Source organism: Chiloscyllium punctatum, chromosome 29 (genome assembly GCF_047496795.1).
Source record: "Chiloscyllium punctatum isolate Juve2018m chromosome 29, sChiPun1.3, whole genome shotgun sequence".
NCBI classification, from domain to species: domain Eukaryota; kingdom Metazoa; phylum Chordata; class Chondrichthyes; order Orectolobiformes; family Hemiscylliidae; genus Chiloscyllium; species Chiloscyllium punctatum.
This window is the reverse complement of record NC_092767.1, coordinates 35,796,133-35,819,142: the sequence shown is the minus strand read 5'-3', so window position 1 is coordinate 35,819,142 and position 23,010 is coordinate 35,796,133. Positions and strand designations below refer to the sequence as shown.

Sequence of the window (23,010 nt, the reverse complement as noted above, 5' to 3'; positions counted from 1 at the left end):
GAAGGGCTTATACCTGAAATATCGGTTCTCCTGCTCCTCGGATGCTGCCTAACCTGCCGTGCTTTTCCAGCACCACACATTTTGACTCTTACAGTGACTAATGTTACAGTGCTAAGTTTCACAGTGCCCAGTGTTACAGTGGATAGTATTAAGGTATCCAATCTCCACAGTGCCCAACACTATAGTGCCCAGCCTCACACTGTCTCGTGTTACAGTGGCCATGTTACAGTATGCAGTCTCACTGTGCCTGGCCTCCACAGCAGCCAGTGTTATAGTATACAGTCTCACAGTGCCCAGTTTCACAGTGCCCAGTCTCTCAGTGTTTCCGATGTCTCACCCACCACCCCTACCACCATCACCGAGGTTTACTCTGTCCCAACCTCTAACCCAGCCCCAGTTTTACCAAGTGTCCTGTTTCGGAGATATCCCTCCATGCACTGTACTGCCGTGTTGTCCATGTTGGGGTCAAACCTATTTGCAAAGAAACATCTCTGACGGACCACCCAATGTAGATCTCCTACCCCATATACACAAACCAAGTGGCGATACCTTCCCGTGTAGGGGGGGTATAGGGCACCCCTCGCAATGTCACCAGCCTCAAAGGACCACTTTACTGCCCGGCCAAGTGTCCTGGTGGCTGCTTGGGTGTAGGGGATGGAGCCTGGTACATTGGGCATTCTGTGCAGGGTAGCCCACACATGCTCGTCTGGGCTGTAGGTGTCCTCCGACCACTTGAGGAAGGCCTGGATCTCGGCACTGTCAAACACATGGCCGACAAACTCTCTGGAGGCCATGAAGTAGGCGCTGCCCACGAAGATGGAGGGGCTGATGTTCGGCTGGTCTTTGAGTTGCGCCGTCAAGACGACTTGGTCGAGGGTATCGTGGTGGTATTGCCAACGTTTCTAAAAGGCAAGCGCAAGAGGGAGTGAGAGAGATGAGAAAGCAGAAATGATAGCTTTTCAACTTCACCTATGGCTTTTTCCCTCCCCAACTCCTCTGCACTCTCCTCGCCCCCAGCTCCAGCAAGATACATGCACACTCCTTCTCTCAGTTACTCACCTTACAGTGGAGAACAAGGCCATTCAGCCCCTCAGGCCTTTCTCACTCCTATTGCCTAGTGCCAGTCACCTGCCAATTACCCCATATCCCTGCCTCCCAAACCATCTCCCAATGCTCATTCGCTGAGCAAACATAAAACTCATCCTCAAACTCTCCCAGTGGATCTGGCTCCAAAAATACACTTCAAACTGTGCCCTCTGGTCATAAAGATTGAGAGCACCCGAAAAATAGATCCTTCAGCCCATCGTGTCTGCGCTGGCAAAACAGGCTCCTTGCTACTCCAGTCTCATTTTCCAGCACTGGGAACATTGCCTTTCATGCCTCACCAGTGCAATGGAGACACTTTCCTGTGGTCATCAACTCCTGGAGTGGGACTTGAACACAGAGCTTTTGCCTTAGAGAGAAGGACATGGTGTGCAGGGATATAGATCTTTGAAAGTTGCATTGCAGATAGACAGGGTTGTGAAGTAGGTGTTTGATACCTTTACCTTCATTGGTCAGGGCATTGAGTATAGGAGTTGGGATGTAATGTTGCAGCTGTAACAGAGATGGATAGAGCTCTGAAAGATAGTGGAATCAAGGGTTATGGGGATAAGGCAGGAACAGGATACTGATTGTGGATGATGAGCCATGATCATAATGAATGGTGATACTGGCTCGATGGGCTGAATGGCCTACTCCTGCACCTATTGTCCATAAGTAGGAATATCTTTGACTATCTCTGATATGCCTTTGCCATTACCAAGTGTGATCTATTGTCTGTAGAGGACATTGGTGAGGCCACTTTTAAAATACTGCATACAATTCTGGTCGCCCTTCGAAAGAAAGGATGTTGTTAAACTTGAGAGGGTGCAGAAAAGATTTACCAGGATGTTGCCAAGATTGGAGGGCTTGAGCTACAGTAAGAGGTTGAATAGGCTGGGGCTATTTTCCCTGGAGGGTCAGACGCTGAGGGGTATCCTTACAGATGTTCATAAAATCAGGAGGAGCATGGATCGATGTTGAAATGATCAGCCGGATGATAGTGCACTTCACACAGCTTCCTTTATCACATACATGCAAGAAGACTCAACCAGCCGGGTTAAAGCCCACCCTTGTCTGGAGAGTCTGAAACAGGAAGCTGCAAACACACTTTTACAGACAAATCAGCATTCCCTTTTCACGAATTACATTTTGATTCCAAGCCTTAGCAACACAACTGATCAATCAGATCCTGATCTAGGTACGTGATGTTTAGCATTAGATCATTGACCTTAAACTTCTACAACACCTGTTGAGTGTTGTTTCGGTCTTCCTGCCTTCTCACTTAACGGGAGCCAGTTTCAGTAAGCTAGCTCGCTTACATACGTGCTTGGCTGCACTTTTCTGTTGCTGATCAGAATTGTTTAGCTGACCTCCTTTTCTGTTCTTGCCCCATTTTGATTCCTTCCAGGTCGGCTGTATAGCCAAAGGTCTTTTCCCAAGGGTGGGGGTTTCCAAAACTAGAAGCATAGGTTTAAGTTGAGAGGGGAAAGACCTGAGGGGTTACTTTTTCATGCAGTGGGTGATGTGTACTTGGAATGAGCTACCAAGAGGTGGTGGATGCGGCTGGTACAATGACAATATTTAAAAGGCATCTAGATGTGGACATGAATAGGAATAGGTTAGAGAGATATGTGCCGAAGGCTGGCAAATAGGACTAGGTCAGATTGGGATGACTGGTCATCGCAGACAGGTTGAACTGAAGGGTCTGTTCCATACTGTATGATGCTGTAACTCCATACTCTCTGGTTATTGAGGTTTAGAGCACCAAAATAATAAGTTGCCCTTCAGCCCATCGTGTCTGCACTGGTCAAAAAGACCAGCTTTGAACTATTCTCATCCCATTTTGCAGCACTTGGCCCATACCCTTGAGTGTCTCACAAAAGCAATGAAGACACCTTCCTATGGCTATCAGCTCCTGGAGTAGGACTTGAATCCAAAGCTCCTCCCTCAGAGTGAAGGACACCACACATTTGATTCTCTACAGTATGGAAACAGGCCATTTGGCCCAACAAGTCCACACCAATCCTCTGAAGAGCAACCCATCCACACCCATTATCCTACCCAATATTTACCCTTACTAATGTACCCGAACACTACGGGCAGTTTAGCACGACAAATCTACCTGGCCTGCACATCTTTGTGGACTGTGGCAGGAAACCAGAGCACCTGGAGGAAACCCAAGCAGACATGGGGAGAATGTGCAAACTCCACACAGACAGTCGCCCAAGGCTGGAATTGAACCCAGGTCTTTGGCGCTGTGAGGCAACAGTGCTAACCACTGAGCCACCGTGCCACCCCTTTCGCAAGACACAAGACACTTTATTTACATTGTGTCAAAAGATATGTTTTATCCTCGGTCCTTGTGGCATCATGCATGGGAGATATGGATCCTTGGTTACCAAGGGGAGGATAGATGGTATGCAGGAATGTGGATGGTGGAACAGGATCAAAAGGGCCAATGGCCTACTCTTGTTCCTTGTATGTATGGGAGCAGATTTTTTTTTCCAACTTACATCGGAACTTGCCATCATCTCATACAAATGTAGTTTAGGCTTCATTTACGTTTCAATTCCTCAGATCTCCCCACCATGCCTCTAACCCAAAAACTTACATCTGAATTCCATTGCACTTGGACAATCGGTGAACAGTGAAGTATATTTCCTTGTCTTCATTACCGAGTGCTCATCCTGTACCCATTGAATAAATCTCACCACAATCTCCTTTGTTCCAATGGGAGCATCGTTGACCTTTCCAACTGTGCCATCCAACTTAAACCCTGGCACCATTCTGCGAAATCTCCTCCCTGTCCTGAGGGCCCTCACATCGTTTTATAGTCACCGGAAATGACCACAACAATCCAACTGGGGCTAAACCAATTCGACATGCAGCATAACCCAACCATTTATTGGTATCAATGCCTCTATTTATGAAGCCTTCTGCTTTTCTACCCTCTTATGGCCTCCCCCATCTTCTAATGTTGATGAATGTTTATCGCCAGATCCCTCTAATCCTGCGCACTCTTTACGATTGTGCCATTACATTTCTATTACCTCTCCACATCCTTCTCCCAAAACATAGCACCTTACACTCTTCTGTATTCACCTCTGACTGGATGCTGTCTGTTCATTGTGGTGACTCTGGACAATTCACATCATCCTCACCATTTGCCAATCCTCCAGGTTTATCATTGCCCCGAATATGGGCATTCTGCCACATACTCCAAGATTGATATCACTGACATATTGAATAAAAGCAGTCGTCTATTTAAGGCTGAGATACGGAAACATTTAACTTACAGGATAGTGAAGTTATGGAATTCTGTACCACAGGAAGCTGTGGAGTTTGAGTCATTGAATATATCCAAGAATGCGATTAACAAATATTTAGTTTTCAAAAGCATCAAAGGCATGGGGAGAAAGCGGTAGTATGGCATTGAGATAGAGAATTAGCCATGATCATATAGTATGGTGGGCCTCATTAAGGGCCAAATCATCTTCTCCTGCTCCGGGTCTTGATGTTTATATGTCCCAGCTGTGTGGATCATTCCCACCTACCAACCTACCAACCTCTCGTCCAAAACAAGATCCATGAATCAGGGCTTGTGTTGTCAATTTTGTTATCCAGCCATTTTTATCTAGTGCCTAGTGAAACACTTCATTGAATCCAGTTCAGACAATATTCTCTGCATTCAAATTCTCAGCTACTTCATCAATGCATGATGCGAGGTTGGAGACTTACCTTTTGAAAACCTGCACTGACTTCGCTTCATTAATTTGATCTAAGGCAGGTTGGTGCGAATTGCAGCCATAACTACCAGCATGAATGTCAAATGCATGATACAAAGTAAACTAGGATCCATGCAGTGTGAGCCTCGGAGACCCAGGTTCAAGTCGCTTCTGCTCCAGAGTTGTGCGATAACATCTTTGAACAGTTTCATCAGTAAATGTAAGACCATTAACAAGGCAGGATAGGAGTCGGCCATTTGGTCCCTCAAGCCAGCTTCACTAGGATCATGGCTGATTCAACATTCCTCAAGTCCATGTTCTTGCCGTATCCCAGTAACGCTTAATTCCTCAACTGAGCAAGAATCTGAGCCTTAAATATATACAAGGACAGCTCTCTGTGGCTAGGAATTCCAAAGATTCACAACCTTCTCAGAGAGGAAATTCCACCTCATCTCAATCTTAAACTGGTGCCCCTTTATTCTGAGACAATAACCGCCCCCCACCCCGGACCTGGACTCTCCCATGAGGAGAACCATCCTTTCAACATTTACCCAGTCAAGCCCCTTAATCCTGTCCATTTCAATGGGGTCACCTCTCATTCTTCTAAACTCCAGTGAGTAGAATCCTGTTTAGCCTTTTGTTTTTAAGACAATCCCTCCATAATGGGGCCATCCCACTGAACATTCTCTTAACTTCCTCCAATGAAACAACATGTTTTCTTAAATATGGTGACCAGAAGTGCTCACAGTACTCCGGATGTGCTCTCACAAGCACCTTGCACAGTTGCAGTAAGACTTCCTGACTTTTATACTCCAACCCCCCTTCAAATAAGGGCAAACATTCCACTTCAGTTCTAAAGAAAGGTCACCAGACTCGAAACATTGACTCTGTTTTCTCTCCATGAATGCTACCCGACCTGCTGAGTCTCTCCAGAAATTTCTGTTTTTGTCCAACATTCCATTAGTCTTCCCAATTACCTGCTGCCCTCGTGTGCAAGCTTTCCACGTTTCATTCACTAGTTCCCCCGAGTCCCTTTGTGTTGCAGCTTTCTGAAGCTTTCTCCATTTAAATAATATTCTATTCTTTTGATTTCCCTTCCAAATGAACTTCACATTTTCCCACATTGCACTCCATTTGCCAACATTTTTGCCAACTTAACCGATCAATATCTGACTGTAAAGCACATAAGACAACATTTTTTACTGTAACTCGATTATACATGACAGTAATATATCAGCAAGGTTTGAGAAGGTTTGTAGTTCAGGTTGAGGTTCTAGATGTAGGTTTGCTCGCTGAGTTGGAAGGTTCGCTGAAGATATTGCCTAGTATGGTGACAAAACATCTCAAAATGAACCTTCCAGCTTAACGAGCAAACCTACATCCAGAGTAATATTTCAAGTCAACCTCAGAGTACAACGGGATCTTGATCAGATGGGATAATAGGCCGAGGAGTGCCAGATGGAGTTTAATGTCGATTAAATGTGAGGTGCTCCATTTTGGAAAGGCAAATCAGGGCAGGAATAATACACTTCATGGTAAAGTCTAGGGAGTGATGATGAAACAAGGGATCGTGGAATGCAGATTCATAGTTTCTTGAAAAAGGAGACGCAGATAGACAGGGTAGTGAAGAAGTCGATTGCTACACTTGCCATTATTGGTCAGTGCGTTGTGTGTAGGAGTTGGGAGGTCATGCTGTGGCTGAACAGGACATTGGTTTGGCAATTTCTGGAATACAGCATGCAATTCTGGTCTCCCTGCTATAGGAAGGATGTTGTGAAACTTGAAAAGGTTCAGAAAAGATTTACAAGATGTTGCCAGAGCTGAATGTGGAAATGCAGGAGATTGGTACTAGATGTGGAATAATTACAGACACGATGGACTGAATGACATCCTTCCGCAAGAATTCTTTAATTCTGTGACTGGCGCAGAGGAAGATTAACTTCAAGGTTCATGTTATCAGGAGGGACACCAAAGCCCTTAGCTGAGTGGTCAGAAAACTCCTTACTCTTTATTTGAACTAAGGCATAACCTGTCTCCACCAATATCATAGCATAAGTCAGCCATTCGTCCCTTCAAGTCTGCTCCACCATTCAAGAAGATCACTGCTCTTCTGGTTGCAATTTCAATTCCACATTTCTATCGTTTGCCCCAGGTCCTTATCTTTTTTTTAAAAAAAGGTCACCTTGCTCACCCTTTCATAACTTCATCAACTCAGCCTTCACAACTTCGTACAGAAGAGATTTACACAGTGCAACAGCCCTCTCAGGGGAAAATAATTCTGCAAGGCATTGGTGAGGCCACTTTTGGAGTATTGGATAAATTTGTGATCGCCCTGCTGTTAGAAGGGTGTTGTTAAACTGCAAAGGATGCAGAATAGATTTACAAAGATGTTGCCAGGACTGCAGTTATAAGGAGAGGCTAGATAGGCTAGGACTTTTCTCACTGGAGTATTGGAGGGTGAAGGGTGACCATATAGAAGTTTATAAAATTGTGGGGGAAATCAATAAAAGTGAATAGCCCCAGGATGGGGGAGTCCAAACCCAGAGGGCATAGGTTTAAGGTGAGACCTGAGGGTGGTGCAAATACGGAGCAAGTTGCCAAAAAGAATTGTTGTAGTGGGTACAACCACAAGATTTAACAGACGACATAAATAGGACAGGTTTAGAGGGATATGGACCAAATACAGGATAAGGGGACTAGTTCCAATTAGGATACCTGGTTGGCATGGATGAGTTGGATGAAAGGGTATGTTTTGGTGCTGTAGGACTCTGACGATATCTTATTCTACAGAACACCTTGTCAAACCTACAAGAGAAAGCAATGTCCCAGCAACCACCTTACCATGTCCCCTCAGAGAAACTTATACATTTCAAAACGATCTCTCAGATTTCCAAACTTAAATGTGTAAAAGCCAATTTGTTCAACCTTCCTTCATAAGATAAACCCTTCATCCCCGGGAAAAAGGCAGGTGAAACTTGCTGTCAATGTAATTATTTTATGTTTTAAATGAGAGAAAAATGTACAGTCTAATTCTGATGTGGTCTCATCAAGGCCTTGTATGGCACTCTCTCCACCCCTCTGGCCTGGAAACGGACTCTACATTTTGAAGAAAAATGTCTGTGCTAATGGACCTGGACGAGAAAGGACTCTGTTTGTTGGTAATTAAATATCATATGGTTTGTTGGGCTTATCACCTGCACTGTCTTGCATGTCCCTGGGTCTGGCAGGTCTTACTGTGAGCTGGGAGGCTCGTGGGCCGTCCTGAAAGCTGTCACCCTGAGAGCCGGAGGGTGGGTAGGCCATCCTGCAAACCTGAAGGTTGGTAGGCTGTCCCGAAAGCCGGAGGGTGGGTAGGCCACCCTGATGACAGTCTCCCCGAGAGCTAGATGGTGGGTAGACCGTTCTGAGCACTATTGTCCCGAAAAGGGGTAATCGGGACGGGCTGTCCTAGAGGTGGTCGAAAGCTGTGTCAGAGCAGCCGAGAGCCAGAAAGCGCGTAGGGGCGGGCTGAGATCCAGAAGGCTTGTGGGCTGCCCTGCACGCTGTCGTCCAAGGGAAGGGGGGCCTGTCCTAGAGGTGGCCGAAAGGTGTGCCAGGATAGCCCACTGGCCAGATGGCCCATCGGGGTGGGTGAGAGCCCAATGGTACGTAGGGGCAGACCAAGAGCTAGAAGGTGGGTAGCCGTCCTCAGCGCTGTCACCCCAGGTGGGTACTGGAGCGGGCAGTCCTAGAGGTGGTCGAAAGGTGTGTCAGGGTGGACCGAGAGCCGGAAGGTGTGTAGGGGCAGGCTGCCTGAGAGTGGTCGGAAGTTGGGAGGGATGGGGGCTTGCTGGGTCTGTATTATCTGCACTTTTTAACGTAACAGGATTGTCTTATGCATAAATGTCATTGTTGCTGTCTTTTCATATTTGAAACTGGGATTTGTGGTTTGTCCTCAATTCCATGTAAACTGGTTGAACGGTAAGGTTTGGGGCCTAGCTTTGCTGCTCCTCTCCCTTGTAAATTTGCTGATGTATGCAGCTGTAAATGTTAACTGTTGTGCAGTAACGTCTTTTTTGTACTTGTTTAATAAAATAAATAGGGGAATGCTCCTCTCCCTTGTAAAATTTCTATCTCTTGTATACAGTTGTAAATGTTAACTGTTTTTGTAAATTGTTTTGTAACTGTTTAATAAAATTTATAAACAGGAGATTCAGAGGTCTTCTTGATTTCGGGGACTGACTGTGCTGGCTGGGTCACAGTCAGTGTGTTACTGTTGGTTTCTGCTTGGTTTTTGTATGGGGGAAACCAGATTACTGAACTGGCTGAATTATTTAGCCAGTTTGTTAACTGGCATTCCTTTAGGGAGGACTGATTGTTAAACTCCTGATGCACAGACTGTGTTTCAGGTGTAACTCAGTTCTCATTAGGGGACTGTTGTTTCACTGACTGGTTATAGTCCGTGTGTTACTCTTTTCTTCACTTTTGAGAAAAGGTTAATGTTAATTTTGTGGTAGGGCTTAGTCCTTGTACTCCAGTTTTCTTTGTTTTTTGTATGTGTCCTCATTGTTTGGACTGAACCCTTGTGGAAGACATACATTTTACCAGAGGACCTGTTCCTATGGGGAGGCCCAGCCCTGAGCCTGGGCTTCTGAAGATTGAACACATGTGTGCGTGCTGGAAGGTGAGCACTTGCTGTATCCTGGAGTTTGGGAGAAGACCTTCCCTTCAGGAGTGGACCAAAACCCCTGTGAGTTAACCACCTTTACAATGTACTGTGTTCCTGTGAGTGGGCCTGGCTCTCCAAGGATGTGCCAGGACTCCATGGAGACTGAACACCTGTGTGCTGTGGGGTGTGCATTTGCTGCCTTTGGGAGTGGACTCTGCCCTTGGTTGTAGACTCTGTTTTTAGCAGTGGACTCTATTTCTGACAACACATGTTGTAAACTGGAGTGGACTCTGTTCCTGAGAACTCTATTTTTTTGAAGACTCTATATTTAGTCTCTGTGTACCAGAAAGGACTCCATTTTTTCACAATTAACTCTATTGTGTTTCTTGTTGGGCTTATCACCTGCACTGTCTTGTGTGTCCCTGGGTCTGGCAGGCCTTACTGTGAGCTGGGACGTTCATGGGTCGTCCTGAAAGCTGTCACCCCGAGAACCAGAGGGTGGGTAGGCCACCCTGATGCCAGTTGCCCCGAGAGCCAGTAGATGGGGAGGCCATTCTGAGCGCAGTCGTCCTGAGAAGGGGTAATCTGGATGGGCTGTCCTACAGGTGGTCGGAAGATGTCTCAGAGCAGCCAAGAGCCAGAAGGCGCATAGGGACAGGCTGAGATCCGGAAGGCTTGTGGGCTACCCTGCACGCTGTCGTCCCAGGGAAGGGGCCGGGCTGTCCTAGAGGTGATGGAAGGTGTGTCGGGGTAGTCCACTGGCCGGACGGTGCATTGGGGTGATGAGAGCCCAATGGTAAGTAGGGGCAGACAGAGAGCCAAAAGCAGTCCTCAGCGCTGCCGCCCCGGGCGGGTAACGGGGCAGGCTGTCCTAGAGGTGGTCGAAAGGTGTGTCATGGCAGATCGAGAGCCGGAAGGTATATAGGGGCGGGCTGCCTTGGAGCGGCCGGAAGGTGGGAGGGATTGGGGTGGGTGGGGTGGGAAGACTTGCTGGTTTTTTGGGGGTCTGTATTGTATGCACTGTTTCTTACACAAGTGGACTGTCTTATATGTATGAATGTCATTGTTACTGTTTGTAATGATTGAAACTGGGGTTTGAGGTTTGTCTTCATTTCCCTGAAAACCGGTTGAATGTCAGGGTTTGGGGCTTGGCTTTGTCATTCCCCTCCCTTGTAAAATTGCTGTTTCTCTGTATACAGCTATAAATGTAATTGTTTGTATAAACTGTGAATTGTTTAATAAAATAGAAATAAACAGGACTGTCTGTTTCCTTTCTTCCTGGTGATGGAATATAAATTGTGAGGAGCAATTATTAATGTTTTCTGCGAAAATCACAAAGCTGAATCATGAAAGAGGAAGGGGAGTGTAGGTTAAGCTGGATATACTTGTACAAATAGTTATAAACATCTGTTTCCCGCTTCTGCAAAAACAAAAACCACAATCAAGAGGTCATAAGGCTCAGTGTGGATGAAGAATGAGAGGAAATGTTGCTTTAGCAAGCAAGGAAGCAGATGGCACTGAAGGAAGATATACGCTAACAATAGATCACAGAGGGATGTGGTGAAATGGCCAAGCAAAACCTGTACTGTTACGCACAAGGCCAGATAAGGCAAGAGATAAACAAGAGGAATGGGCACTGGGTTTAGAGTAGTGGGAGGAGGGAAAGGGAAATGAATTGTATCAAGGTTTTGTACTGTGTGCCTACCTTATAGACACCACTCTTGCAAGAGTATATCAGATGATACTGCTGCTGCAGATCTTGTCTTGGACTGAAATTATTGAAGTGAGTGGGTTCTATTTCCCACATAAATTAAGATTTACACACTTGTTGTTTTTCACTGCATCTGACACCTACACACATGACATGGGTACAAGGGAAAAATAAGCATGACTGCTGTCGGGTGGTAGTGGAAGAAAAATAAACAGGCATGTCAAGGGATCTGCTCACTGAGAGCTGGCTCGAGGGGAGCTGGATCAGCATATGAAGGACTCTTCAATCCTCTTGAGGAGACTGACTTCAAAACAGCCTCAGTGTGTCTTATGTGCTGCTGTTGGTGTCTTCCTACTGAGGAGGAGTTTATTTTTAATTTTTTTTCATGGTTTGTTGTGATTGTTTTCTGGGGTTTCTTTCTGCTTATTTCTGTTAATTTGAAGCTGTGCTCAGCTGTACAGGCAGCTACTACCACCACTGCTGCTACAGTCTGGGCCTGCTCCTCCGACTGAAGCCTGGACCTCGCCTGCACCCCTGCTGCTGCTGCCTGGGCCTACCTACACCTGGGGACGACTTCGACTGCTACTCCTGAGGCTGCTTCTGAAAAAAAATAAACAAGACGATCAGATGTTCTGTTCACTCTGAGCTGGCTCTGAGGAAGCTGCATCCGTGTCAAGGACTCCATGTGTAAACAAAATGGTGAGTTGGTGACTGGACAATGGTCTCTGGGAAGTTATTCTTGATGTCGGGGTTTCCTGCTCCTCGGATGCTGCCTGACCTGCTATGCTCTTCCAACACTGTTCTAACCTTGACTGTAATCTCCAGCATCTGCAGTACCCACTAACAGTCATAGAGATGTACAGCATGGAAACAGATCCTTCGGTCTGACCAGATATCCTGACCCAATCCAGTTCCACCTGCCAGCACCCGGCCCATATCCCTCCAAACCCTTCCTCTTCATATACCCATCCAAATGCCTCTTAAATGTTGCAATTGTACCAGCCTCCACCACATCCTCTGGCAGCTCATTCCAAACGCGTACCACACTCTCCATGAAAATGTTGCCCCTCAGGTCTCTTTTATATCATTTCCCTCTCACCCGAAACCTATGTCCTCTAGTTCTGTACTCCCCGACCCCAGGGAAAAGACTTTGTCTATTTATCCTATCCATGCCCCTCATAATTTTGTAAACGTCTATAAGGTTACCCCTCAGCCTCCAACATTCCAGGGAAAACCACCTCAGCCTGTTCCACCTCTCCCGATAGCTCAAATCCTCCAACCCTGGCAATATCCTTGTAAATCATTTTGGAATCCTTTCAAGTTTCACAACATCTTTCCAATAGGAAAGAGACCAGAATTGCACGCATTATTACAACAGTGGCCTTACCAATGTCCTGTACAGCCGCAACATGACCTCCCAACTCCTGTACTCCATATTCTGATCAATAAAGGAGCGTATACCAAACATTGCCTTCACTAACCTATCTACCTGTGACTCTGCTTTCAAGGAGCTATGAACCTGCACTCCAAGGTCTCTGTTCAGCAACACTCCCAAGGACCTTACCATTAAGTGTATACGTCCTGCTAAGATTTGCTTTCCCAAAATGCAGCACCTCGCATTTATCTGAATTAAACTCCATCTGCCACTTCTCAGCCCATTGGCCCATCTGGTCCAGATCCTGTTGTAATCTGAGGTAACCCTCTTTGCTGTCCACTACACCTTCAATTTTGGTGTCAACTGCAAACTTACTAACTGTACCTCTTACGCTCGCATCCAAATCATTTATGTAAATGACAAAAAGTAGAGGGCCCAGCACCGATTCTTATGGCACTCCACTGGTCACAGGTCTCCAGTCTGAAAAACAATCCTCCATCAACACCCTCTGTCTTCTACCTTTTGAGCCAGTGCTGTATCCAAAAGGCTATTTCTCCCTATATTCCATGAGATCCAACCTTGCTAATCAGTCTCCCATGGGGAACCTTGTCGAATACCTCACTGAAATCCATGTAGATCACATTTACCGCTCTGCCCTCATCAATCCTCTTTATTACTTCAAAAAACTCAATCAAGTTTGTGAGACTATTTCACTATCAACCTAAGAATAATCCTTTACATGCTCTGAACCAAACTTACATTCTTTTTTGTTCACTCTTAACTCTTCAGGGGTTGCCATAAGCACCCACATAGGCCCCAACTATGCCTGCCTCTTCATCCATCAGCACCATTCCCCACCTTTTCCTCCACTACATTGATGACTGGATTGGCACTACCTCGTATTTGCATGAGGTGGTTGAAAAGTTCATTAATTCTAATTCTACCATCACCTTCCAACCTGACCTCAAATTCACCCGGACAATCTCGGACACCTTTAGATTAGATTACCTACAGTGTAGAAACAGGCCCTTCGGCCCAACAAGTCTACACTGACCCTCCGAAGAGTAACCCACCCAGACCTATTTCCCTCTGACTATTGTACCTAACACTATGGGCAATTTAGCATGGCCAATTCACCTGACCTGCACATCTTTGGACTGTGGGAGGAAACCGGAGCACTCGGAGGAAACCCACGCAGACACGGGGAGAATGTGCAAACTCCACACAGACAGTCATCCAAGGCTGGAATCGAACCTGGGACCCTGGTGCTGTGAGGCAGCAGTGCTTACCACTGAGCCACCTCCTTCCCCTTCCTGGACCTCTCCATCTCCATCTCTGGCAACCGACTAACCGCGGACATCTACGACGAACCCACCAACTCCCACAGCTACCTGGAATACACCTCCTCCCACCCTACCCCTGTAAAAACACTATCCCTTATTCCCAATTTCTCTGCCTCTGCTGCATCTGTTCCCAGGAGGACCAATTCCACCACAGAACATCCCAGATGGTGTCCTACCTCCAAAAACTACAATTTCCTCTCCCACATGGTTGACAATGCCCTCCAGTGCATCTGCTCCATTTTCTGTACCTTCACCCTTGAACCACACCCCTCCCAACGCAACAGGGACAGAACCCCTTGGTCCTCACCTTCTACCCCACCAACATCCGGATACATTGCATTATCCTCCACCACTTCTGCCACTTACAAACAGACTGCACCATTAGGGACATATTTCCCTCTGCAGTCCATCTGCATTTCAGAGACTATTCCCTCTGCAACTGCCTTGTCAGATCCACACCCCTCAACAACCCACCTTCCCTGGCCTCTGAAAAGTGCAAAACCTGCACCCACACCTCCCCCCCTCACCTCCGTCCAAGGCTCCAAAGGATCCTTCCACATCTGACAAATATACTTGTACCTCCACCAATGTCATCTACTGCATCATTGCACCCAATGTGGTGTCCTCTACATCGGGGAGACAGAACTCTTACATGCGGATTGTTTCAGAGAACATCTCTGGGACACCCACACCAACCAACCCCACCACCCCGTGGCGGAACACTAACTCCCCCTCCCACCAAGGGAATGCAGGTCCTGATGCCTGGATATTCCACCTTGGAACCCTGATCCGTCTGGTTGCAATGTTGATTTCACAAGTTTCATCATATTCCCCACCCCACCTTATCACAGTCCCAAGCCTCCAACTTAGCACCACCCTCCTGACTGGGCCATCTTCCTTCCCACCTGTCCACTTGACCTTCCACAACCCCCCCCCCCACCACCCCACCCCCCACCCAACCGATACCTTCATCTATCACATTCCCAGCTACCTACCACCCCCAGCCCCACACCCATCCCACTTATCTCTCGGCCTCCTGGTCCACAAACCTCATTCCTGATGAAGGGCTTATGTCCGAAACATTGATTCTTCAGATGCTGCCTGACCCGCTGTGCTTTTCCAGTGCCACACTCTTGACTCTGATCTCCAGTATCTGTAGTCCTCACTTTCTCCTACACTCTTAACCTACCTACATTCCTGTATACTCTTGTAATCAGTCTATATCCCTCCTTATCCCAGGCTCAGCCTCCTCTTTCTACCCCATCCCTTTCACCTGACCATGTTCGCTTCCACCCATCTGCTCCACCCTACCCACTGTCCAATCACAGCCACCTTCTCCCTGCATCCACCAATCGCCATCCCACCTACCTTTCCCCAGCCCCACACCCCCATTCTGCAGCCCCTTCCTCGCCCTGGGTTCTGATGCAAGTTTCCGACCTGAAACGTCAATTGCCCTTCTATTCTGTTTGCAGCTCAACTCTCCAACTCCTCCTATATTCCTTTGTACATTCTGAACCTCCGTCCATGCAATTGAACTGTTCTAACAACCCTGTCTCTCTTTGTTACAGAGGGAGAGAGAGGAGTTACTGACGGAGAGGGATAAGTTAGTGGAGGAGAGGGATTTCAAAAGGGAGAGGGGTTATAGAGGGAGAGGGGTTACAAAGGGGTTACCCTTCCGTAACCCCTTTGTAACAGGCAGGAGTGAAGAACTGGAGGGGGGAGAGAGAGGGAGGGAGGATGGAAAACACTTGGATGGAGAGAGGCCCAGCAGACAGGAAGGCGGTTACCTTTTTGAACCCTGGTGCAGGATCTGACTCAATCACGTTGAAGCCGTTCAGAGCTCTGAGGCTGCGGACTATCTCCCGGTTGGTCTTCAGGGGGAAGTCTTGGCCACACACGTCGATGAAGTACCTCCAGGGGACAGGGCTCTCCAGCAGCTCCTTCATGCAGTTGAGATCTGCCTGAACTCTGCTCCAGCCAGCATAGGTGACCCACTCCAGCTTGGCTGCGACAAAGACATTGTGGATACACGACGCGATGGCCCGAACGGCCGCATGAAATTGACTCGGGGATTTGCGGTCCACGTGGATACAGTAGACATTCTGTGGGGTGTAAATGCTCCGTAGAAGCCTCTCGAACATCTCAATGCTCTGGTGGATGACCATGGAGTAAGCCAAGGGGAAGTCTTCCTCCTCAGGGCTCAGGGGGACAGTGATATACTTGCGGGCCCTCACAAACGATCTGCAATTTTGGGTCATGTTCAGATAATCTCCCTCAGTGACGGCCTGGTGCTTGAGGGAGATAGTAATGGAGTTGAGGAGGGCTCTTTCCACCTCCTGCCTGTCCCCCTGGATGATCTGCCAGCAGGTGGAGTTCTCCTCGACCAGGAGGAGGGGTTCTTGCATTGGACTGGCGCCTTGTTTCACCAGCCTGAGGGTCAGCCGGCCCCCTCCTCTCTGGAGCAGCAGCCATTGGCACAACAAGACCACACTGAGCACACACAGCGCTGATCTGAGGCACGACCAGTGGGCATAACGCTGGCTCAGCTTGGGCATGGCACTTTCCAGAGGGCAGTGTCCCTAGCCTTCAGGCGATAGGCAAATGCAGAATGGATGCTCTCTGTGCTGGGCAGCACTGCCTCCACAAGGCTGTGGGGAAGGAGTGACTGCAATTTGCTGGAGAGGTCGCACCAGCCAGTCCCCTCTCCTTGTTAGACTCTTGTCTTTCCTTTTCCCCAAGATTCAACGAATGACTCCGACTTTCACTCCCTCTCTCCCTGGAACTGCTCTCCCTCTGGAATTCCTCTCCCACTTTAACACCTCTCCCTCTCTCCGTTAGCCCTTTGTAATCCCTTTCCCTCTATAACTCCTCTCCCTTTGTAATCCCTCTCCTCCACTAACTCATCCCTCTCCCTCAGTAACTCCTCTCGCTCCCTCTGTATCTCCTCTCTCCCTCTGTAACTCCTCTATCTCTTTCCTCTCTCTCTGTAACTCCTCTCTCACACACACACACATTAACTCCTCTCTCTCTTTCTCTGTCCCTCAGTAACTCCCCTCCTCCCTCTCTCGGTAACTACTCTCTCTCACACACACACAGTAACTCCTCCCTCTCTCTCTCTCTCTCTGTCCCTCACTAACTCCTCTCTCCCTCTCTCGGTAACTCCTCTCCCTCTCTCTGTCTCTCTCAGTAACTCCTCCCACCCTCCTCTGGATGACACCCAGCCAATGTTCCGTTGTTTCTCTCTCGGAGTCCGGGCTCCCCTCGCTCCCGATTGCCTGCCTGGCTACAGGCGTTTCCTTCCCCGGTCTCTGCTTCTCTCCGGCCGTTCCTGGACTGGTGTCGCCCGGATGGAGTAAACGAGAGGATCGCGATGGTGTACAGTCTGGATCGGAGAACCTACAACCAGAGAGAACACAGAGCCAGCCAAGTCCAATAACCCACACCCCAGCCTGGGCTGAGATGCTCTTTCAGGAAGGAACCTGTGGGAGGGGTAACCCTTGGATGAAGAGAGGACCAGGAGACGGGAAGGACCTGTTTGTACTGTGACTCTTAACTGCCCTCTGGGCTATTCGGGATGGCCAATAAACACTGGCCTGGCCAATGGTGCCACCATCCCATGAATTTATTTGAAGAAAAAGTGACAATAGTAAGTCAAATTAAATCAAACTTCACCACCCGTCATCTCTCTCTCTCTCTTTCTCTGATGTGAAATTGGAATTATGGTGATTTGACCGTTCATAATAAAGCTGTGAATCTGAGCACAGCAAGTTGATATGGATCCAAAAAAAAATCCCCTGGCCGAGAGTGGCTCAGAGGTTAGCATTGCTGGAGCACAGTGCCAGGAACCAGAGTTTGATTCCAGCCTTGGGTGGCTGTGTGGAGTTTTGCATGTTGTCTGCTTGGGTACCCTTCGGGTGCTCTGATTTCAAAAATGTTCAGGTTAGGTGGATTGGCCATGCTGAATTGCCCATAATGTCCGGGGATGTGCAGGCTAGGTGGGTTACCATAGCCACACACACACACACACACACACACACACACACACTCCTGCAGGTTAAGCAATGCTCAATCTAATGCAACATCCTGGTGGTTCTCCTTTGCCCCCCCTCCAGTACAATCACATCCTTCCTATCATGCGGTGACCAGAACTGCACACAGTATTCCAGCTGTGGTCTCACCAAAATCCTGTAAAGCTCCAACATGACACCTCCCTGCTCATGTATTCAGTGGCTTTGATCCTTCTTAATTCCCTTACCTGCCTATCCTGCTGCCTTCGCGGATGGCTGGAACACACAAACCAGGATCTGTCTAATCTTCTGTGCTTGCCAGGGTCCTCCTATTTAACATGTACTCCCTTGCCATGTTAGTCCTCCAGAAATGCATGTCACAGAAATTTGGGCATTCAGTAGCACAGAATAGAGAAAAAAAAACGACTGGCATCAAGAGATGGCGTCTTTTAAACATTGTAACTGTGCCCACATACATTACTTCATCTGGAAGTTCATTCCATCACAAACCACTCTGGGGAAAAAAGAGTTGCTCCTCAATTTTTAAATCTTTTTCCTCTGACCTTCCAAACATGGCCCTGAGTCTGAACTCCCCCACACTAGGGAAAAGACCCTTGTCATTCACCTTATCAATCACTGTCATGATTTTATAAACCTCAGCAAGGTCACCCCTCAATTTCTTATGCTGCAGTGAAAAACACATACAGTTCTGATGTGGATCCTTCAGAGAGGGGACAAAAAATGTTTACCAGGACGTTGCCTGGATTGGGGGATCTTACCTGTGAAGAAAGATTGGATAGACTGGGTTTGTGTTCACTGGAATGCAGGAGGTTGAAGGGTGACCTTATAGAAGTTTATAAGATTGTGAATGGCATGGATAGGGTGGAAAGTATGAGGCCTTTTCTCAGGGTGGAAGAATCAGTTACTTGGGGACACAGGTTCAAGGTGGAGGGGTCAGGGGAGTGTTTAAAAGAGATATGTGAGGCATGTTTATCATGGGGAAAGGGTGGTGAGTTCATGGAACACACTGCCAGAACAGACAATGGAAGCAGACACAATTGGAGTTTTCAAGAAGCATCCAGCAGCAGGCATGAATAGGAAGGGAACAGGGGAATACGGATCCTGTAAGTGAAGACAGTTTTAATATGGAAGGCAAAATGTGTCAGTGCAGGCTTGGAGGGTTGAAGGGCCTGTTCCTGTGCTGTAATGTTCTTTGTAAAATGTCCCCAGCCTCTCCAGTCTATTTTTATATCTCAAACCCTGCACTCCTGGCATCATCCTGGTCAATCTTTTCTGAACCGTCTCCATTTTAATAATATCCTTCCTACAGCAGCGTGAGCAGAACAGGACACAGTCTTCCAGAACTGGTCTTACCAACTTCCTGTCCAACCTCAGCACACCATCCCAACTCCAATATTCAGAGAGCTGAACAATGAAGGTCATCACACTCCAGCAGGTATTGTTTAACCCTGACTCCCCTTGTAACTGTCCACATCTCGCTGGAACACTGATGTGAAACATCTTGGCTCTTTGACTGATTCAACCAAGTCTCATTTCCTACTGTTCTTGTGTATCCCTCAGAACAGGAATGTAATGTGCATTCCCATGGAACATCACAACGACATACTTGTTTGTGGATTCACATGAGGTGGGCATCGCTGGCTGGGGCAGCCTTGTTACCCATCCCCCGAATCTCTCCGGCATAAATGATAAGGAACTGTCCTCTTTAACTCCACTGTCCTTGTGTTTTAAGAACCCTGACCACCAATGCAAAGTCACATGGGAGAGAGTTCCAGGATTCTGTCCCAGAAAAACTGAAGGAAGGATGATTATTTTCAAAGTTGGGATTAAGGGTGAAGTGGAGAGTGACTGCAGAAGGAGTAGTGTTGCATCATATTGCTGGCCTTGTCTTCAAGGTGATATTGATGTTGGGTTTACAAAGTGCTGTTGAGGGACCCTTCCTGAATTACTCGAGTAAATCCACAACAGGTATAACATTGTTTCCTGGAAAAAATGGACAGGCTTCATCAGAGAAGGGAAATGCAAATTGCTCAAAGTCTTATGAGATGATAACATGGAGGGCCCAAGCAGCTGAAGGCTGGTGGAGTGATGGAATCAGGGGATGGTCAAGAGGCTAGAATCGCAGGAGGGCTGACATCATGGAGTGATAATGAGCATTGATGTTACGGCTAAGACAGGGTTATTGGGACTGGAGGAGGTTTCAGGATAGGGTGGGGTGTAGGGGGCGGAGGGGGTTCTGGAGATAGGGAAGGTGTCAGGGCTGGATGAGGTTACAGAGATAGGGAGGAGTGAACTGGGTGGAGGGGGTTATAGAGATGTACAACACAGAAACAGACCCATCGATCCAACTTGTCCATGCCGACCAGTTCTCCTAACCTAATCTTGACTCAATTGCCTGCACTTGGCCCATATCCCTCTGCACCTTTCCTCATCAAATACCAATCCTGATGCCCTTTAAATGCTATAATTGTAACAGCCTCCACCACTTCCTCTGGCAGCTCATTCCATACACACACCACTCCTCAGCCCATTGGCCCATCTCATCAAGGTCCTGTTGTACTTTGAGGTAACCTTCTTTGCCATCCACTACACCTCTAGTTTTGGTGTCATCTGCAAACTTACGAACTGTATCCCCTATGTTCACATCCAAATCATTATATAAATGATGAAAAGCAGTGGACCCAGCACCGATCCTTGTGGCACACCACTGTCGCAGGCCTCGTGTCTGAAAAGTAACTCTCCACCACCGCCCTCTGTCTTTTACCTCAAAGTCAGTTCAGTATCCAAATGGATAGTTCTGCTTGTACTCCATGAGATCTAACCTTGCTAACCAGTCTACCATGGGGATCCTTGTCGAACGCCTTACTGAAGTCCACATAGATTGCGTCTACTGCTCTGCCCTCATCAATCCTCTTTGTTACTTCTCTGAACAAACTCAGTCAAGTTAGTGAGACATGAATTTCCACACACAAAGTCATGTTGACTATTCCTAATCAGTCCTTGCCTTTCCAAATATATGTAAGTCCTGTCCGTCAGGATTCCCTCTAACAACTTGCCCGCCACCAATGTCAGGCTTCCCGGTTTATAGCTTCTCTCAGCTTTAAAGCCTCACCTTTTCATTCTGAGGCTATGTCCTCTGGTTCTAGTCTCTCCTACTCGTGGAAACACCTTTCCATATCCAGTCTACCACGGGGTCTCAGTATTCTGTAAGTTTCAATCAGATCTCCCTCAATCTTCTGAACTCCATTGAGTCCAGACCCAGAGTCCTCAGCCACTCCTCATGTGACAAACCTTTCATTCCTGGGATCATTCTTAGAAAATGCCTCAGGAATGCTCTGAACTTACTATTTTTGTGAGAGTTGATATTACACTGAATTACATATTTTGACTGCAGGCTATAAAACTACCGAAGTTTAGCAGCAAGCTATGTTAGTGTCCCTTTCTCACTGACTGCTGCTCTCTCCTCAACAGTTTGAAGGGTCTATGATGTGTAGATACTAAACAGTACAAACTGAGTGTACACATCTCTCTGTCATGAGAACAACCCATGGTCTACTCAGACTATGTGGACTTTACCTTCACCAAGCATACATTAATATGATTAAGAAAACATTTACTCAACAACAGGAATGGGTTGGATGATTACAAAAATAACTTGGTCCACATATATTTTGCCCGAACCATGGTTGCTACCATATAACCAAAAACAATTATACATGAGGAAGTCTAAACCCAGTTTATTCATCCTAGACGTGTGTTGCAATTCGATTCTTTCTGTTTGCTTGTCTTTGACAGTGCATTACTCTATAATGTAGGTATGCCTGCGCTCATGTATGTTCACCCTGTTCAATGTCCTTGTCTTTATCTTCATCTTCACTCTCAGAAGATTACTGCTGATCCCCTATTTCCTCCGCCTACAGTCCACACCCTGTTTGTCGACTGCACTTGAGCAAGGCATAGTGCCCCATTTCTGATCGATACTGCAATGCCCCACTGGAGCTTCCAACTCATCTTGAAGTGGTTGAGTTATGATTGTTCAACTATGGCCCTGGTGGAAGCATGGGCAGTGTTGTATTTTAATTTTGCCGTTGCCTCAGGGACGCACTAGCAGCTTGATAACATTCATAGACCCTCATTTCAAGGAAATTGGAGTGTAAGAGTAGGGAATACTTACTGGTGAGACCACAGAGCCATACAACACGGAAACAGACTCTCCGGTCCAACAAAGCTTTGCCAAACATTATCCGAAATTAAACTAGTTCCACCTGCCTGCTCCTGGCCCATAGCCCTCCAATCCTTTCCCTCTCATGTACTTATCCAAATGTCTTTTAAACCTTATAATTGTACCCACATCCTCCCTTTTCTCAGGAAGTTCATTCCACATGCATAAAGAAAGTTCCTCATCTTTTAAAATCTCTTTCCTCTCACTTTAAAAATATGCCCCCTCGTCTTGAAATGCCCACCCTTGGGAAAAGACAACTAGCATTAACTCTATCCATACCCATCATTCTTTTATAAACTTCTATCAGTCTCGAGTAATGTGGGCAGTTTTGGTCCCTTTGTTTGGGGAAATTTCATTGGAGGCAGTTGAGAGAAGGTCTGCTAGGCTAATCCCCAGAGAGCAGGGATTGTCTAAATAGCAAATGCTAAACAGGTTGGGACTCTACTCACTGGAACTTAGAAGAATGATCTAACTGAAAAATATGGGATTCTTAACGGGTTTTAGAGGGAAAATGCTGGGAGGAGATTTCTCGTCATGGGGGAGGCTAGGACCAGAAAGCATGGTCTCAGAATTAAGGGGTGTCAGTTTAAGACTGAAACAAGGAAGAATTTCTTCTCTTTGTGTCTTTGGAAGTCCTTGTCACAGTGGCCCTTTGTGGGGGCAGAGTCCTTGTGTATATTTAAGTATGAGATGGATAGATTCTTGATCAGTCAGGGAATCAAGGCTTCCAGGGAAAGCACAGGAAGGTGAAAGTGAGGAATGTTGGATCAGTCACGATCCTATTGAATGGTGGAGCAGGATCAAGAGCTTAAGGGCCTACTCCTGTTCCTGTTTCTTATGGCATTATTGTCATGTGGTCATCCTGAGCACTAACC

General features: G+C 47.0%; 1 protein-coding gene across 1 annotated transcript; it reads right to left on the bottom strand.

Annotated features, from left to right (window-relative positions):
• Positions 1–365: 365 nt before the first annotated feature.
• Positions 366–16,440, bottom strand: LOC140454664 (beta-1,3-galactosyl-O-glycosyl-glycoprotein beta-1,6-N-acetylglucosaminyltransferase 3-like). Its single transcript, XM_072549599.1, has 2 exons — positions 15,673–16,440; positions 366–902 (listed from the first exon to the last, which is right to left on the bottom strand). Exons 1-2 carry the CDS (start codon positions 16,438–16,440, stop codon positions 366–368), a joined length of 1,305 nt encoding a protein of 434 aa, XP_072405700.1.
• Between the last annotated feature and the right edge of the window lie 6,570 nt (positions 16,441–23,010).

Bases quoted from the DNA above. Each gene is read 5' to 3' on its own strand.
- LOC140454664 (XM_072549599.1), bottom strand. From the start codon at position 16,440: ATGCCCAAGCTGAGCCAGCGTTATGCCCACTGGTCGTGCCTCAGATCA. The intron at 903-15,672 runs GTAACCGCCTTC...CTTGCCTTTTAG, and splicing joins CTGCACCAGGGTTCAAAAAG to AAACGTTGGCAATACCACCA.